The sequence below is a fragment of the Dasypus novemcinctus genome, chromosome 1 (genome assembly GCF_030445035.2).
Source record: "Dasypus novemcinctus isolate mDasNov1 chromosome 1, mDasNov1.1.hap2, whole genome shotgun sequence".
NCBI classification, from domain to species: domain Eukaryota; kingdom Metazoa; phylum Chordata; class Mammalia; order Cingulata; family Dasypodidae; genus Dasypus; species Dasypus novemcinctus.
Window position 1 is genome coordinate 20,613,210 of NC_080673.1, and position 16,134 is coordinate 20,629,343.

Here is a 16,134-nt window from a genome sequence, read left to right on the forward strand (position 1 = left end):
CCAAAAGTTGGAATCAACCCAAATGCCCATCAACAGATGAGTGGATCAATAAAATGTGGTATATACACACAATGGAATACTACTCGGCTGTAAGAACAAACACACTACAAACACATGTGATAACATGGATGAATCTTGAGAACCTTATGTTGAGTGAACCAACCCAGACATTGAAGGACAAATACTACATGACCTCAATGATATGAAATAAACAAGCTGCCCTAGATAGCAAGAGACTGAACGATAGGCTTACAGGAAATCGGAGGGTGGAGGAAGGATATGAGCCGATGTCTGCAGGGGTCGAATTTAAGACGAGATGGTGGTAAGTATGAACACAAAGAAGAGATAAAAGGGGGGCAAGGGGTTGCCTTTGCTTGGGGCTTTGCGGGTTTGAGGGTGGCTGGGGAGGGACGGATGGGTAACGTTGCCCAAAAGTGGGGGGAGGGAGGGGTAGCATATGAACCAGGAGAGGGTCAGGTGTTGGTGGAGAGTAAAATGCCGAGAAAATCATATCAAAATATAATAAAGAGGGTTACCTGTTTAGAATGCTCGGAGGGGAGGGTCTGATGCAGGACGGGCTCCTGGGGAATGTCTAAATGCTCATTCTGCCAGAGTGGGTGACACCATGGGGTAGAAACCCAAGTAGTGAGAGTGGGGGTGGACCCACATCCTGGGGAGGACTAATGCCATCAAATAGAGGGAACTGTATCCCTCGAGAGAAAGGGTGGCTCCCAGGGCATTGGGGCAGTTGAGTAAGTTAGGACCTGAACACTATTCCATCTATCTCTGGAAGTGGCTCCTCAGGAAACGGAGGTTGGCTATCACTGAGGACACCAAGGTGGAAGGGAAAATGGACGTTAAATGTGTGGAACCAAAGTAAATGGGTGTAAGAGAGGAGTTTCTTGAGAGTACACAAGGATGGATATAAAACATGTAATATTACACTATAACATATAGGAGATGACAGACTGATAATGTAAACCATAATGTAAAACATAGGATAACTAAAAATGTAAAGAACTGTGTATCCTAAAGTATGCACCACAATGTAAGCACAGCTGTCACCTTGTTAGAAAGCTAATGTCTCAGACTCTGTACATCACTTTAAGTAAATATGATATGAATAGGGCGTAAGAGTATCACTGTGGAAGGGAAAAGGTTTTCTGGTGGATGTGTGGGAGTGCTGTATATTATATATATACATTGCTGTGGTCTAGGACTCCTGTGAAGAAAAGCTGAATAATTAGGGGGGGGGGGAAAGAAAAAGATAGGATGTGGAATTTTTTCAAGTCAACATTCTTTATCTAAGTTCTTTATCTAACTTTATCCAAGTTCTTTATCTATCCTTTAAGCTCATCGCTATATGCCATTCCCTAGTAAGGGACCATGAAATTATATTGGGCTTCAAATTTCGGGGAGTTCTGGATCACAGAGTGTTTCAACAATGGCAATGGAGGGATACTGGTATGGGGTACCAATGACAGGTGATATATGGCTGACAGGGAGCTGTACAGAACATATGTCCAGGGTGCATGGTAATGTTTGGATATACTCATAGTGGCAACAATTAAAAACCACAGTAGGGGGGGTACTGGGTTCCTGGCCAGTGGTGCTCTGTCGTGGTCCCTAGGGGAGCAGCGACAGTCTCCCAGGTACAGTGGCGGGGACCGGGAGGGAGTGAGGGTTCAACAGTGAGCCCCTGATGCTAATGACTATGCTTGTGAGCTGATAAACCCAAAATAAGAACAAGGCCTAGAACAACTTTGTGCCTGGGAATTTCCTCCTGTCAGCCTTCATGTTACTCAAATGTGGCCAGTCTCGAAGCCAAACTCAGCATGTAAATGCAATGCCTTCCCCCCAGCGTGGGACATGACACCCGGGGATGAGCCTCCCTGGCAACGAGGGACCACTATCAACTACCAACTGATGATGCAACTGGAAAATGACCTTATACGGAAGGTTCAATGCGGATCAGCAGAATATCCATGTCTACATAAAATACCATGACTTTAAAATGCTGTTTGACCTAAAGTAAGGGGGAAATGGAAAGGAGAAATGAGTTTCTATGGCTACGAGTTTCTAAAAAAGAGTCTGGAGGCTGGCAGAAGGTTTGCCCTCATGCACAACTGAGCAGAGTCAGAGAGACAGATAAAGCAGATACAACCCCCAGATATTGGTTCCTTTGAGGGCTAAAGAGACCCACGGGAGTTATGGTCATGGCCGATGGGGTTAACTACCAGGGCAGATGGCCCCTCTTTGGAAATGGTGTTTATGTGTGATGAATCTGGACTCAGATGGGATCTCCCTTCATAAGACTTTCATGCCAATGTGCTGGAGGTGCAGTTAATGTTGGGGTTTAAGATATATTTAGGGGATTTGAATCTCTGGACTGACAATGTGATAGCCAGATCCTGAGCCTCAACAGACTCCAGCACCTACAATCTGATTTATTGGACTTACCACACTCAGCTAAGATGGAGTTGAAGAAGGACAACCACCACACCATGGAGCCTAGAGTGATTACAACTGAAAATGGGAGGATTGCATCCAGCATCCAGGTGGAATCTGACCCTCCTCTTGACATAGAGGTGCAATGGACACAACCAATCCAATGTCCACATAGAAGAGGTGGCATTGGAATGGGAAAAGTGGACATAGTGGACGAAGGGTATGGGGAAAGGCAGGAAGAGATGAGAGGTGGAGGCGTCTTTGGGACATGGAGCTGCCCTGGATGGTACTTCAGAGGCAATCACCGGACATTGTAAATCCTCACAGGGCCCACTGGATGGAATGGAGGAGAGTATGGGCTATGATGTGAACCAATGTATATGAGGTGCAGAGGTGCCCAAAGATGTACTTACAAAATCCAATGGATGTGTCATGATGATGGGAACGAGTGTTGTTGGGGGGGGGGAGAGGGGGGGTGGGGGGATGGGGTTGAATGGGACCTCACATATATATTTTTAATGTAATATTATTACAAAGTCAATAAAAAATTAAAAAATTAAAAAAAGAAAAAAAAAAAAAAAGAGTTAAGGTCATTGGTAAAACCTCCTCGATTCATGATAAGCCAGTCCTCCTCCATGTCAATTTTTTTTGTAAGATTTATTTATTTATTACCCCCCTTACTGCTTGCACTTGCTGTCTGCTCTTTGTGTCCATTCGCTGTGTGTTCTTCTGTGTCTGCTTGTCTTTTCTTCTCGTCTTCTCTTTAGGAGGCACCGGGAACCAATCCCGGGACCTTCCAGCGTAGGAGAGAGGCACTCAATTGCTTGAGCCACCTCAGCTCCATGGTTTGTTGTGTCTCTTGTTGTCTTTTCCTCTGTGTCTCTTTTTTGTTGTGTCATCTTGTCGCGTCAGCTCTCCACGCAGGCCAGCTCTCCATATAGGCCAGCTTTGTTGCACGGGCCAGCTTTCCTTTAGCAAGAGGTCCTGGGAATAAAACCTAGGACTTTCCATATAGTAGACAGGAGTCCAATTGCTTGAGCCACATCCATTCCCATAGCAATTATTGCTGCATTTATTGTTCCTTACAGTTTTCTTTAGTATCCTGAGTAGTTAAGGGTATCACAAATAAACAAGTGAGAACAGAATAATGTCTCATCTTTATGGTGGTTATAATGACAGCTACTAATAGAAACTGAAGGGCATTCTTTTCTCTAGGAAAGTTGTTAAGGACTATAAAACCATACCACTTTGGGGGAAAAAATTAAAGGAATTGTATATCCAAATATTAATTTCTTCAAAGTAGAGCTATAGACTTATTCTAATGAAGATGCTTGTTACACAAAATATTTTGAAACTTGTCTTTTGGAATTGCCCTCACAACCTTTATCACACTCTTTTGATTGTCCTTATTGATTCAAGTCTTTATTCCAGAAGCACTTAAATTTTTTTGATACAGTTTGAAGTTTTTTGAAACCAGATTTGGTGATTACAGTAGATAATCAGGATAAATAATGTGTGGCCTTTTTGTTGGTTTGTTTGGGTTTTTTTTAAGATTATTTATTTATCCACCCCCCCCCCCCAACCCCTCACCCCTCTTGTCTTCTGTCTGTGTCCATTCACTGTGTGTTCTTCTCTGTCTGCTGTCTACTCTTTAGGTAGCACTGGGAACAGATCCTGGGACCTTCCAGAGTGGGAGAGAGGTGCTCAACCTCTCGTGCCATATCAGGTCCCTGGTCTGCTGTGTCTCTTATTGTCTCTCCTCTGTGTCTCTTTTTGTTGAGTCATCTTGCTGCTCCAGCTCTCTGCTCAGGTCAGCACTCCTGCGTGGGCCAGCTTGCCACACCAACCAGCACTCCGCTCAGGCCAGCTTGCCACATAGGCCAGCACTCCACATGAACCAGCTCGCCACACAGGCCAGCTTGCCTTTACCAGGAGGCCCCGGAAATCGAACCCTGGACCTCCAGTATGGTAGATGGAGCCCAATCACTTGAACTATATCTGCTTCCCCCTTGTTTTAAGTATCTCACCATGAAGTAATGAGTCAAATTATTTTAATCAATTTGTAAACTGATTCTGAATATTTTGAATAAGAATACTTGATCATATATTCTACTATGATCTATGTTCCAAAAAAGTTTAACATATATATACAGTACAAAATAAAATTAAGTTTTTAAAAATGGGAAAGTCAGCATATGTAGCAAATGGGCACAAGCAATATAATCTGAAGCCAGGAATGAAGTAAGAATAGTTCTTGTTCAAAGGGTCTCTACATTTGCTAGAAGTAGGTCACAAATTTGGCACCAATTTTCTAGCAAAGCAGTAAATCTAATTAATTACATGAGTTAGTGTTCATGAGACAAAACATATTAGTTGCTCAGGAGGACAGCTGTTTTGGGTATTAAAAACAAACGGAAAATTTTCCCTGGATCCTTATAAATAAGGCACTATAATACAGGGTTCCTCAAACTTGTATATTTTGCAGATGCCAAGAATCCAAGAATTCCATAGACTGCAGTAAAAATCTAAAGTCGTAGTCTTTGAAATAGCTATCGTTTCTGAACTTTAGTAATGTAAAATGGATGTTTTATTTTTTTAATATTTAAAGATTAAGTATCATCAAAATGAAAATATAAAATTTAAGCATTATCTGGAACTTGTGGATTCCTGATTTTATTGCAGTTCTTTATCCCATTTTATGAAACATTACTGTAATGAAATGAAACCTATCCTCAATAATTTTTACAGTATTTGGACTTCATGGGGCTGTTTCACGTAATAGCAAAGTGTAAGTTAATGGCATGAGGCCAGAAAATTATTCCATTTAAGTAACTGTGGGGAGTATCAGACCAGTTTTATTCATACACATACTATTAATCTGTCAAACTGATCTCCACATGTATTATTTCAATTGAACTTTTCATAAGTATTCAGCAACAATGTATTTGAGGTTCAGTGTTGCCTGGAAAGCATCTAGAAAGCTTTTGTTTTGTATTGCCCCTTATATGGAGAGCTGTAAAATCAACTGAGCCCTGAGATAGAATTGACACTTTTTTTTTTTTTAATTAAACAAGCCAGAGATGATTTATTGGAGGTAGAGCAAGAGAACAGAAGTACAGCCCCTAGTCATGGGGACATGACACGGTTTTTTAACAGCTGAGTGGCTTCAAAAGGCTGCATTCCTACATAGAAGGCCATTACCCCTCCAAAGGGCCAGGAATCAAGATAGGCTAATATACCTCTCAAGGAGCAATATCAGATTTTCTCTATCAAATAATGCAAATAAAGCCAAGTGCACACCATGGGGGGGGTTAATTTTAGTAGAGCCCTTAAAACATTATAACTTACTAATATATTCCCCAAGTAAACTAGTTATAAAGCTATGTATATTGAATTATCTGAATGAGTTAACTTGCTTTTTCTGTAGTGTTAATCATAAGACAAGTTATATGTTGGGCCATGATGGGATTTAGAATCCCTGTTTTGGAGCCCTTCTTATTAGAAGTAATTAGACCCAGATCTGTGTGTCTATAAAGGACACATCAAGTAGGTAATAATTAAACCATAGCATATGATGCTATGTACTTTTATACTTTGCGTTGGATTTATTGGAGGGAAGTAATGAAGGGAAAAGTTGGATAAAATTAAGTCCAGTTCATCCAAAAGTTGGTAGTATCAAGTCATTAAGGTACAAGAAAAAATATAAAATATAATTGTTTTATATCACCAGAGGTTATCTGAATCCTCAAAAATCTATCTCAACTATTCATTTCTCCTGAAACTGTTCAGTGCAGATTTAATATAAATGTCGATAACAGGAGCTGTTGACAAAGTTGATGCCAAAACTACCAAAGCTAGGTACTTTTGAAAGTCACAATCAAGTTGAATTAATGAAATGTACAAACTATTTCATATTATTCATAATAACTTCTTCTGCAAGGAGATAATGAGTTTAATAATGGCAAATGGTAGAATGATAGTGACCACCAGGTCCTCATTTATTACACTGATCTTGGCAGACCAAGCTTGCACATTTTAAATAAGGAAACATAGTTTTTCCTTTACATTCATTTTTGATAGACTATTGCACTGTATTTATGTAATGAAATTCTATACAGCTGTTAAAATGAATGAACTCAATTTCCATCTTTCAGTATTGATAAGCCCCATAAACATAAGTTAAATAGAGAAATATGACACTACTTATATAATGTTTCAAAACAATTGAAAAAAAAAAAACAACTTTTTATTTAGGTTGTGTGTATATGTAGTGAAAGTAAAAACCATTGAGGGGAACATCATTTTCACAATACTGAAAATGTAAAAATGCCCCGGGGAAGAAGCAAACGCAATAAGTTTAGAAAAGGGTACTGTCTATATATTTTTTCCTTAATAAATAATCCAAATAGCATGGCCAGAAGTTATTAATAATTTTTCTTAATTCTACTGTGTTCATTATATTAGTCTCTGTACTTTCTTAAATATTTGAAACACTTTGTAAAAACTAAATAGATTATAGTACTGTGTGGTAAGTGTAGCAGTAGAATCATATATATACAAAATGTAAATTGCATTATGTAATGATCTCACTATATTGGAAAAAGTAAAGGTGGTAGGGCAAGTTTTCCTAGGAGAGTGGTATCTGATGCTGGATTTCTGAGAGAGGAATGAGAATTTCCCCTAAATTAATATATGTACTTACATATAAACAAATGGAAAATGTTGTGGGAGGGAAATTATAAGCAATTCATGTTACTAAAGCATAAATTATGGGGGCAGTTGGGGACAATGGAGTATGAAAATCGAACTAGAAATATTTAAAAACCCAGATCATGAAGGGTTTTGCAATCCATATTAGGAGCATGGATGCTCTCCTGAGGCAATGGGGAACTGGTGAAGTGTTTTAGCAGTGCAGTGATTGAGATGATATGTACATTTTAATAAAAGATCACTCTTGCTAGAGTATGGAAGATAGTGCTTGTTAAGCCAGCTGTTGAATGAATTCAATAGTGTTTTTTAGAACAGAGAAAAATTGGAAATAATGTATAAAAATAGGAGAATGCTTCATGTCAATTGTCATATCCATAAATGGAATACTATGCTGCCATTGAAATTTACATAGAATATATCTGTGACTTATTTTTTCAAATATTTGTTGTAAAATTTTCACCATATGTAAGAGGTAAAAGAATTTTAGTGACCACCCATGTACCCACCATTTCCATTTCATAGTCTTGTTTTATCACATTATCTATCCATTTTTCCAACCATTATGCATTTTAAGGGGAAAACACTTATGTTTCAAACTAGCATTTTGGTTTAATTTTTCTATGTGTGAATATACATGGTAATGCAATCTGGGGGATTTATATAAAATTCATAACAGTGATTATCTTTCAGTTACTTCCTAAAACACTTCTTTCTATTCTCTGAATCTTTTACAACAAGCATATATTACAATTAAAACTACATTAAAAACTGCATTGGGGGATCTGGAGAGATGCAGGCCCCTGCACAGCAAAGCAATGCACCAAGAAAAGATGATGATGCAACCAGATAGAAAATAAATAATTTTTTAAAAAACTGCATTGGGAGAAAAGGATGTGGCTCAAGTGATTGAGCTCCCACCTACCACATGGGAGGTCCAGTGTTCAGTTCCCAGTGCCTCTTAAAGAAGACAAGCAAGACAGTGAGCTGAAAAAGCAAGATGACACAAGAGACACAAGGAGGAAAACATAATGAGAGGTTAACAAAGCAGGGAGCACAGGTGGCTCAAGGAATTGGGAACCTCCCTTCACATAGGAGGTCCCAGGTTCAGTTCCAGGTACCTCCTAAAAAAAAGAAGACAAATACACAATGAACAGACACAGCAAAAGTAAATAGCACAGCAAAGGGATGGGGAGAAATAAATAAATAAATTTTTTTTTTTTAAACTGCATTGGGAACAGATGTGGCTCAAGCAGTAGGTACCTGCTTCTCACATGGGAGGTCCCAGCTTTGGTCCCCAGTACCTCCTAAAAACAACCAAAAAATAAAACAAGCAAACAAATGAAAAAAAACAACCCAGGGTAGCTAATCTGAGTCAGTGGTTGAGCATTGGCTTTCCCACATATGAAATCAGAGGTTCAATCCCTGGCCCCACTATCTTAAAAAAATAAATAAATAAATAAAAACTGCTTTAAAGCTCCTTTCCCTTTAGTGTGAAATGAATTAATTTTTACTAAGTAAATCTGGTTTTATTTGAAATGAAATGTTATTTTCTTTCTTTTTTCTACAGATAATGATGAATAATCCTGACTCAGAAAATTCTTTAATCTTCAACTGTATGGGAGCATTTAAATTCAGCTTACTAGAATAACAAGTTTTAGTGGGAAATTATACTCTAAGGAATATCAGATTTAAGATGGGCATGCTGATTGCATGAAAAAGATGAAGAAACCTGCCATTTTTCAAGTAATATTCTAGTATTTTATTTGTTGAGTTGTATGGTCATCTGCTGAAGAATATATACTTTATTCTTAAATAAATACTTCAAATCATTCAATCAAAGCATAAAAGACACTGAACCAGAATTGAACTTAATATTTTTTAAAAATTTATTATGCAGTAGGGTATCTTTGATTTTCATCAAATGTCTTCAGGTTGAAAGAAATACCTATGTCCAGAAAGACCTGCCTAAGTCTTAAGTATTTAATTGAGCATGACCTCTTTTTCTGACCTTATTTTCATCCTGGCCAGCAATTCCACATTAAATAACCTTGCCAAGGGCTCTTTTTAAATCTTTGCAATTTCAGAGATAGAATTTTAAGACTTAAAGTTCTCAGTTCTTTTTCAGCTAATATGTCTCCCAAAATAATTCTGTGGAAACAGTCTCAGAAATTGTAAAGATTTGATTATTAAAAAAATATATATTTCCTGATATTTAAAAAAAATTGGTTAATTACTTCTATTTCTGTTTAAGGACCAGAACCAGGAATATCTAAAAATTAAGTCTGTGAATTTTAACATTGACCTATAATGTAGCATAAAGTTGCCCCTTTGGTTCTAACTTCCTTTCATGCATGTGCTTCAAAGGTAATATGAGGTTAAAATAAATAAAAGAGAGAGAGAAAGAAATCATTTTTATTTTGACACTTTGACAATTTTGGTGACTCGTCTCTCAAAACAGTGAAATGTTTGACTCTTACTTATTTTCATTATGAGAAGATTTAAGTCATTATGATGATGATCACGCAGCTTCAATTGCAATTGACCAAGTATTACATAGTTTCATTAGAGTTATCTGAAGTCCAGATCTGTTCAGTACAAAAGCAGAATTTTTGAACCCCTGAGTACAAAGCAACCTGCTTGGCACAATATAGAATTTGAAAAATAAAGCCTTATCTTGCTTCACTATTGGTACAATGTTGAAGTTATGTATATTATTTCTATCAATCAAAATTAAATACTTGATTTTTATACATTTATTTTATGATATTACTATTTAAGTTTTTATCTACCTAAAGTGTAACTATTAATCATCTTTTATTTGTCGACACTATTTTCTATAGAATGCTTTTACACAAAACTGAGAATAATTGGAGCTGTTTTTGTTGTCATTGTTTTTACATGTTCTATAGTATATTGACATAAAGACCCTCTTTCTGTCCTAATAGAATTTTGTTCTGTACCTGATGCTTTCAGATCTGTTTTTTACTAATGGAAAAATATTTGATTTCTGTATTTTGTCTACAGTCCTGAAAGCTGGGAATGATTTCTTTGTGTTACATGTTAATTTTTAAATAAAATGTACTTCTAATTTCCATTTAAAAATTACAACTATTAGAAAATCAAATGAGGGAATAATACAGTAGAAAAGAATGTTGTCACCATACTTAAAAAATGTCATATAGCCTGGAATACGAATAACAAATAGGATTTGTGCTATCTCCAGTCAGTGGTAGTGAGTGGCTCTGGAGTGTTATTATGGAAAGGTTGTTTATGTCAGTGGGGAAGATTATTATTCCTGTAAAGTCTGTTATAAATGTTGGAGATGAAGTATGAAAGCACTAAGAGATTCATAGAATAACAGAACTAGAAAGGGCTATCGGGGTCATTTATTCTTACCCCCATGTAACAATAAGGACATTGAGAAGTAATATGAATTAAGTCATTTACATAAAGGGCCAGGGTTAGACCAGTTCCTGGGTACTTATACTATGCTTTAGTTGCACAGTCTTTTAAATTTTTTTCTCTTTTAGAGAGTGAGAAGGAGTAGATTCAATAGGAAAAAGTACATTTAGCATTCATGCATTAAGAATCTTACAGAGATATCCTATTTCTGGGAATAGCAAGTTGTTCTAATTAGTATCCCTGCTGAAAAATATTTTAAACTACTGGGTAAAGTTATGTTTTCTCCACAAATTAACACATACTCTACCCCTTATCACATTATTGATGATGACTTGTTCAAGTTGTGTGTGTGGGTGTATATGTGTGTTTTAATATAAACTCTAAAAACACTGAAGAGGTGAAAAGATCATGAACTGCAAGACCAAAGCATTGGAGAAAGCCTCAACCCAGAGAGATAAGTGAAATATCTAAGGGAAAAAAAGCCCTTTTGTCCTGAGAGCATTTCCAGTATCTCACCCTGAAGCTCATGAGGTAAACGGGGAGAAAGGCAAGGACAAGGGCCCATCCAAGTTGGAAAATCCTGTAGAAAACCCTACATTAAGGTGGGACCCCAAAAGGAAACATCTTTATCATTAAGAGAGAACCAGAACTAATTCCAATCTCAACCTCAGGGACTGTAGGAGGGGAAAAGAAAAGATTCAAGAAAATCCCTGAGAAGTTGTGGCCACAGTCAGCTTTCAGTTAGTTTTGTACCTTGAGCACCCATAACCTGGGTGGGCCAGGAAACTTCAGACTTGAATGTAATTTGGGATGATCCTCAACTGGTAGTACTGAAGTTGTCAGGAGCCACTGCAGTGTCTCTCTAAAAGCAAATTTATTCTGTGTCTTGAAAAGTATGCATGAATAAATTTTCAAGAATAATGAACAGACTCAAAGATCAAACAGTACACAAGAAATCAAGACAATGGGAACAGGGCCTATATAGGCTTTAAATATTGCAGTTCTCAGAGATAAATAATAAAACAGCTGTGTTTACTGTGTTTGAAAAATAACCAACAAACTTGAAAATATCTGTAAGGGAAAAAATCTAAAAAGTGCTATAGTCAATTTGAAGAAGATCAAACAATTTATATAAATGAAAAATACAATAACCAAAATTTTAAAACTCAATGGGCATGTTTGGTAGCAAATTATTTACAGCAGAAGAGAGACTTTTAAAACTGGGAGAAGTTTTCTGTACTGCAACACACAGAAAATCATGGAAAATACAGAAGAGATGGTAAGAGACATAAGTAAGTTAGTAGCCCTATTATGCATTTGATTGGAGTCCCAGAAGAAAAATAAAGATTGGGGTAGAATTGTTTGAAGAGATAAGGGCTGAGAATTTTTAGAACTACCAGAAGACAGCCTAGTGAGTCTCAAGCATGATAAAGAAAAGGAATACATACTGCTTTCTTCAGGCTTATTGCCTTCAAAGGTATGCTAGAAAGACTGACAGCTGGGTTTTCAGCAGTAGTAATGAAGACCAGAAACAGTGGAATAGTATCTTCGATGGGCAGAATAAATAATAACTCATCCCAAAGTAATATACCTAGCAAAAAAGTGTTTCAAGAATGACAGAAAGGATTGTGGGAAGATAGAAATACTAGGATGCCCCAGTATTTAGTCCTTCCACCAGAACAATTATTAAACAGTTGTATGAACAACTTTTTTGAAACTCAAGGTCAGTAGAACACTGTACAGCATCCAGGTAAGAATGGAAGGAAGAGGCTAGGCCATTATGATAAAGACCAGGAAATTGCTCTTTCCACATGGCAGTTACTGGCACCCATTCCCCACTGACATGGCAAGCCACCATGGGGTCTAGCCCTTGGTTAGCTCTCTGGTGACAGAAAGGGATACAAAAACCTACTTTTCCAAGACCAGGGGTGATATTGGCCAATTACTGATCAAGCTTATGATTAGCAACTTCAGAGAGCTGGGAGCCCAGCTCTGAGGGTGGCTATTGTTTTAACCCATTTCAAACAAAGTTAGGAAACTTCAAACTTGATGCTACAAGATACTAAATTTCCCCAGTTGCGGCATTTGCTGGGCATGTTAAGAAAGCTTGGCTTTCGGGAGCTGTGAAAGAAGCTCCTGCCACCCTTCCTGATGTCCTCCCCAGGGCACTTTGTGGGCCGCTGGCCCTGTTTTTGGCTTGGAAAGACTGACTTGGAACACTTCTCTCCTGCAGGACTCCTCTCCCTGAATTTGCCCTGCAGAAGAAAGCAGCTTGAGGCAATAAAAGCAGTGGAAGAAACTATAGTGGCACACAGTCTTGGGCAAAGTCTTCCTTGCCTTAAACATCTGGGAGAGAGTGATCTGTCTCCTGGGAAGTAAAGGGGGGATTCAGACTCCTGAGAACAGGGAAAATCCAAAACAACTAACAAGCACAGGACAAGACACAAGCCAAGAAAAGGCAGAGGGATCCCAAACTCTACATTTGCCTTGAGCAGACCTTCATGAAAGAATGACTGAGGCTCAAAAAATATCTCTCGTCATCAGCTGGTTACAAAATCAAGAAACACACATCTCAGGGAATAAATCCCAGAGTTAACACTTTAAAATATTAAAATTTACAATGTGTTGCAAAAGAGTACAAGGCAGCCAAAGAAAGAGGAAACAACCCATCCAGATGAAGAGGATAAAGGCCCAGAAAACACCAAGTAAGAAGACCAGAATGTGGATATACTGAACACAGACTTTTAAAAAATGATCTTAAAAAGGCTCGAGAATATGAGGAAAATACAGAGAAAGAACTAGAGGATATAAAGAAAACAGTGCACGATAGGAGAATCTCTTAGTAAAGAAATAAAAATTTTTAAAGTACGTAAACAGAACTACTGGAGTTGAAGACCACAATAACTGATAAAAATCCCCAGAAGGGTGTCAGCAGCAGATTGGAGCTGGCAAAAGAATCAGTGAACTTGAAGACAAAACAATTGAAATGAGTCAGGCTGAGGAGCAGAAAGGAAAAAAAATTATAAAAGGCAAAAATAACCTAAAAAGTGTCTGGAACACCATCAAATATACAAATAAATGCATTATGTGAGTCAGAAGGACAAGAAAAAGAGAAAGGGACAGAAGGAATATTCAAAGAAATAATGACACACAAATTCACACACTTGGCAAAACATGTATATATTCACATTCAAGAAGTCCAAGAACTCCAAATAGGATAAACATGAAAAATATATCCCACTATATATTGATCAAGCTATCAAATACAAAGGACAAGGACAGAGTTCTGATAGCTGTAAGAGAAAAACAGTGTGTTATGTATATGCATTATGGAGTCCCAGTTACATTGAGACTGCTGATTTTTCATTAGAAACCAAGGGGTCAAGGAGGCAGTGGTTCAAAATATTTAAGTGCTGAAGGTAAGCAGCTACCAACCAGGAATTTTATATCTGGCAAGACTTTCTTTCAGAAATTAGGGAGAGCTTAAGACATTACCCAGTAAAAAAGCAGGGGGAGTTCTTCACCACAGGAATTTTCCTACAAGTAATGCTAAAGGAAGTTCTTCAGTCTAAAAGAAAAGGACACTGGACAGTGATTCAAAGCAGAATAAAGGAAAAATGCCCCCTGGTAAAGGTAACTATTGTGGTAATTATAAATGCCACTATTATTATATTGTATTATTTGCTATGTAATTCCACTTCTTACTTCCTACAGGTGCTAGGGTGCAGATGCATAAAAAGTAATAATAAATCTATGGTTTTGGACATACAGTGTACAAAGATAGAAATGGTAACAAGTACAAGAAAATAAGGGGAAATGGGGGAGTACAGGAAAAGTGTTTGTGTATGATATTGAAGTCAAGTTGGTATCAAACCAAATATTGTTATGTATTTAAGATGATAAATTTTAACCCCCTGGTAACCAAAAGGAAAACATATGAAAAGGTTATCCAGACAGAAAAGATAAGGTGCTCAATATGATACAACACACAAGAAAATCAAATAAATATGAAAGTAGGTATTAATGGAAGAATTGAAAGACATTAAAAAAGTATGAGATACAAAGGCTAATAACAAAATGGCAGTAGTGACTATAAATGTAAATGGAGTAAACTCTCCAGTCAAAAGCTGAGTGGGATTTATCCCTGGTAGGGAAGGGTGTTTCAACATAAAATCAATTAATGTAATATACAATATTACAGAATGAAGTGGGGGGAAAAACCACACATGATCTCAACTAACACAAAAGGCATTTGACAAAATTCCAGCACCCCTTCTTGATAAAATCACTTAGAACACTAGGAATAGAAGGAAACTTCCTCAGAAAGACATGGATGCCCACTTTCACCACCTTTTTAAAATACATTTTTTATTAAAGTTTAGATCACATAGAACGTTACATTAAAAAAATTTAAGAGGTTTCCATATAACCCACACCCCACTGCCCCCCCATCATTTTTGTAAATTGTATTTTTTTGAAGATACATACAAAAAAGATTACATTATAAAATTATAAGAGGTTCCCATATATCCCCCATCCTCCCACCCCACTCCTCCCACACCAACAACCTCCCCTATCATTGTGGCACACTCATCACACTCAGTGAACACATTTTGGAGCACTGCTGCACCACATGGAAAATAGTTTCCTCTGTAATTCACACTCTCCCCCAGTATGTTCAGTGGGTTATGGCAGGATATATAATGTCCAGCATCTGACCCTGCAATATCATTCAACTCCAAAGTCCCAAAAATGCCCCCTCATCACATCTCTTCTTCCCACTCCCTGCCAACAACAACTACCGTGGCCACTTTCTCTCTGTCAATGGTACAATTTCTTCTATTAGTAGTCACAAAAGTTTTATAGTAGAATATCAGTAAGTCCACTCTAATACGTATTTTATTCCTCCATTCTATGGGCCCTGAGATGGTAATGTCCACTCCACCACTATATTGAGAGGGGGCTTAGACTCCACATGGATGATGGATGCAATTCTCCTGTTTGCGTTGTAGGTACTCTCAGTTCCCTGGTGTTTACCACTGTTATTCAGCACTGTACTGGAAGTTCTTGTAAGAGCAACTAGGCAAGAAAAAGAAAAGGCATCCAAATTGGAGAGGAAAAAATAAAACATTCCCTATTTGCATGGGCCTATGTTCAGTAAATCCTGAAAAATCCACAACAAAGCTTCTACAGCTAATAAGTTCAGAAAAGTGGCTCATAAAAGATTAACATCCAAAAATCAGTTGTCATTCCTATCCAAGGTGATTTATAGATTCAATGTAATCCCAATCACATTTCCAACAGTCTTCTTAGGAGAAATGGAAAAGCCAGTCATCAAATATATAATGAAGAAGCCAAAGCCATCTTGAAAAAAAAGAATGAATTTGGAGGACTCACACTTTTTGAGCTTAAAACTTTTACAAAGCCACAGTTATCAAAACTGCATGGTACTGGCATAAAGACAGACACATAGACCAATGAAATCTAATTGAGAGCTCAGAAATCAACACTCACGTTTATGAGAAGAGGCAAACACTACTTAATTGGGAAAGAATAGTCTTTTTCAACAAATGT

At 37.5% G+C, this 16,134-nt stretch overlaps 1 protein-coding gene across 1 annotated transcript in view; it reads left to right on the forward strand.

Annotated features, from left to right (window-relative positions):
- Positions 1-10,260, forward strand: part of NEK1 (NIMA related kinase 1) — a 250,427-nt gene extending 240,167 nt beyond the window's left edge. Inside the window, 1 exon segment of the mRNA XM_058309299.2 lies at positions 8,726-10,260. Within this exon segment, the coding sequence (XP_058165282.1) occupies positions 8,726-8,739 (14 nt within the window). The 3' untranslated portion in view covers positions 8,740-10,260.
- The last annotated feature ends 5,874 nt before the right edge of the window (positions 10,261-16,134 follow it).